The sequence below is a fragment of the Cyprinodon variegatus genome, unplaced genomic scaffold, assembly GCF_000732505.1.
Source record: "Cyprinodon variegatus isolate N-32 unplaced genomic scaffold, C_variegatus-1.0 Scaffold247, whole genome shotgun sequence".
In the NCBI taxonomy this organism is placed as follows: domain Eukaryota; kingdom Metazoa; phylum Chordata; class Actinopteri; order Cyprinodontiformes; family Cyprinodontidae; genus Cyprinodon; species Cyprinodon variegatus.
The window spans coordinates 879,253-881,442 of NW_015150700.1; the positions used below are offsets into that span (position 1 = coordinate 879,253).

General features: G+C 36.1%; 1 protein-coding gene across 1 annotated transcript in view; it reads left to right on the forward strand.

Moving 5' to 3' along the window:
- Positions 1 to 1,270: 1,270 nt before the first annotated feature.
- Positions 1,271 to 2,190, forward strand: part of rnf25 (ring finger protein 25) — an 11,174-nt gene continuing 10,254 nt past the window's right edge. The window contains exons 1-2 of the mRNA XM_015382029.1: positions 1,271 to 1,333; positions 1,549 to 1,620. Of these exons, the coding sequence (XP_015237515.1) occupies positions 1,317 to 1,333; positions 1,549 to 1,620 (89 nt within the window). The 5' untranslated portion in view covers positions 1,271 to 1,316. The remainder of the gene's footprint in view (positions 1,334 to 1,548; positions 1,621 to 2,190) is intronic.

Genomic DNA, 2,190 nt, shown 5'->3' on the forward strand with positions numbered 1-2,190 from the left:
GGACTACGTCAGGCTACACCTGCACCCCCGTTTCTCTTAAAACCCTGTTGTCTGCTAGAAATCCTTCCCACTGTCACCACATGCTTCCTAAAAGGAAAGATGAGTTATTTATGAAAGTAAGTGACACAATAAACATCTGGGCTTCCATAGACAGATTTTTAATGATCAACAGACATCAGGATGAATTTGATTGCAGTCTTTTACATTTAGGATTAAATTGAATGTTGTTGGATTTCAATTCATCGATATGAATAGACTAAATTATTCAATGATCTAATTTATATTGACACTAAAATCGTTTCTACTGAAGAGCAGATGAATTAGACCCATTAGTCATCTCTCTTAAGATAATTAAATTCCAACATCAGTTTGTAGTTAACTTAAACTGAACTAAAGGGGGTTAAGGTATAGATATTTATACACTAAATCACACTAAATCACAAAAAGGTATCATGATTTTTAATAATTATTTAATTTACAATTTGTATCATCACTATCATCATGATTGATGTTCAATTTCCTTTATTTTGAACTGTTATTAACCTCCAAACGAAATACTGTGACCATATAAGTGATATATTTCAACATCCTTAATCCTTTTATTGTGCATTTATTGCGACACTCGTAATATGGCTGCCCGTCTGACGTATTTATTTTCAAATTAACAATAAAAGACTGTAGACTGCAGGTGCTGGAACTGGAGGTTCATTAAAGCTCCATCTGATACAGTTTTTGCAGGAAGGTACTCCTAAAAAACAACGCATTGTTTATTTAAGATGATTAAAATCCAACATTAGTTTGGAGTTATCTTAAACTGAACTAAAGGGGGTTTAGGTAGATATATTTATACACTAAATCACACAAAGGTATCAATTATGTCATGATTTTTAATAAATAATTATTTAATTTACAGTTTTTATCAACACTATCTTCATGCTTGATGTTCCATTTTATTTATTTTGAACTGTTATTAGCCTCCAAACGAAATACTGTGACCATAAAAGAGATACATTTTGACACAGTAAGTAGTATCCTTTTATTGTGCATTATGACACTCGTAATATGGCTGCCCGGCTGACGTATTTGTTTTCCAATTAACAATAACAGACTGTTTGACTGCAGTGGAGGTTCATTAAGGCTCCATTTGGTACAGTTTTTGCGGGAAGGTACTCCTAAAAAAAACAATGCATTGTTTATTGTTCTTTATGTAAAATCATTACGTAATCTTAACACATATTTTCCTTGTTATTCGGGCTTTAATTTTGAAAGTCTCCGGCCACATCCGGTTAACTCCAGCTAGCTTCAGAAACATCACGATGGCAGCGGAGTCAGAGTGAGTTCACCTTCAGATTTTATGGATTTCTTTCTCACATTGGAAGCGACATATTTAGGCACTGCTTCCCTTCTTCCAGCTCCCGACTGGCCGCTGTTTTTAGAGGAAAACCTAGAAAAAACGTCGCAGCTTCTAGCTAACGAGAAGCTAACCCGCTAGCTGTAGCAGTTATAAAATGGTAAACAGAGTAAAAGTTTGTTTGTTTGTGTCCGCAGGGTTCAGTCTGAGATCGAGGTGCTCCAGTCCATCTATCTGGAGGAGCTGCAGGTGGACAGGACAGATGACGGGTGAGGAAGCAGCTGTTTGGGGGAAATTAAGCAGAAACTCAGGACTGCAACGAACATACTTTATTAAGCAATGTTAATCAGAAGCAGGGAACAATCAAGCATTTTGGTCCCGGTGGAATTTATGAATCGTCCCTTAATAAATACGTAAAACTGCAGATATAAATAAAATGTTGGAAATCGGGTCAAAGTTCATGAAGAATCCTTTGATATCAGCTGTGGCTCCATAAGCAGCCCCAAGTCTTTACTGCTTCAATGAACATCAGAGCTAATGAACATCAGAGCTAATGAACATACAGTAGCAGCCATTCAAAATGTCCCTACTTTCCCTGATGGGCTGGATCCCCTACAATTCCTTTTGAAACATCAAGATTTTTTTTCTAAAATACACTTTCTGTCATGATTTGTGAGCATTAAGATCATCTCCTGGTCAGACCCTGTAATTCAGTGAAAGGATGGAGTCAGAGTTAACAAAATATGCAGAGGTGTCAAGTAACGAAGTACAAATACTTATTTTTCTTCCTACTTCTGACTTCTACTCATTTCATTTTCACACAAGTATCTGTACTTTCT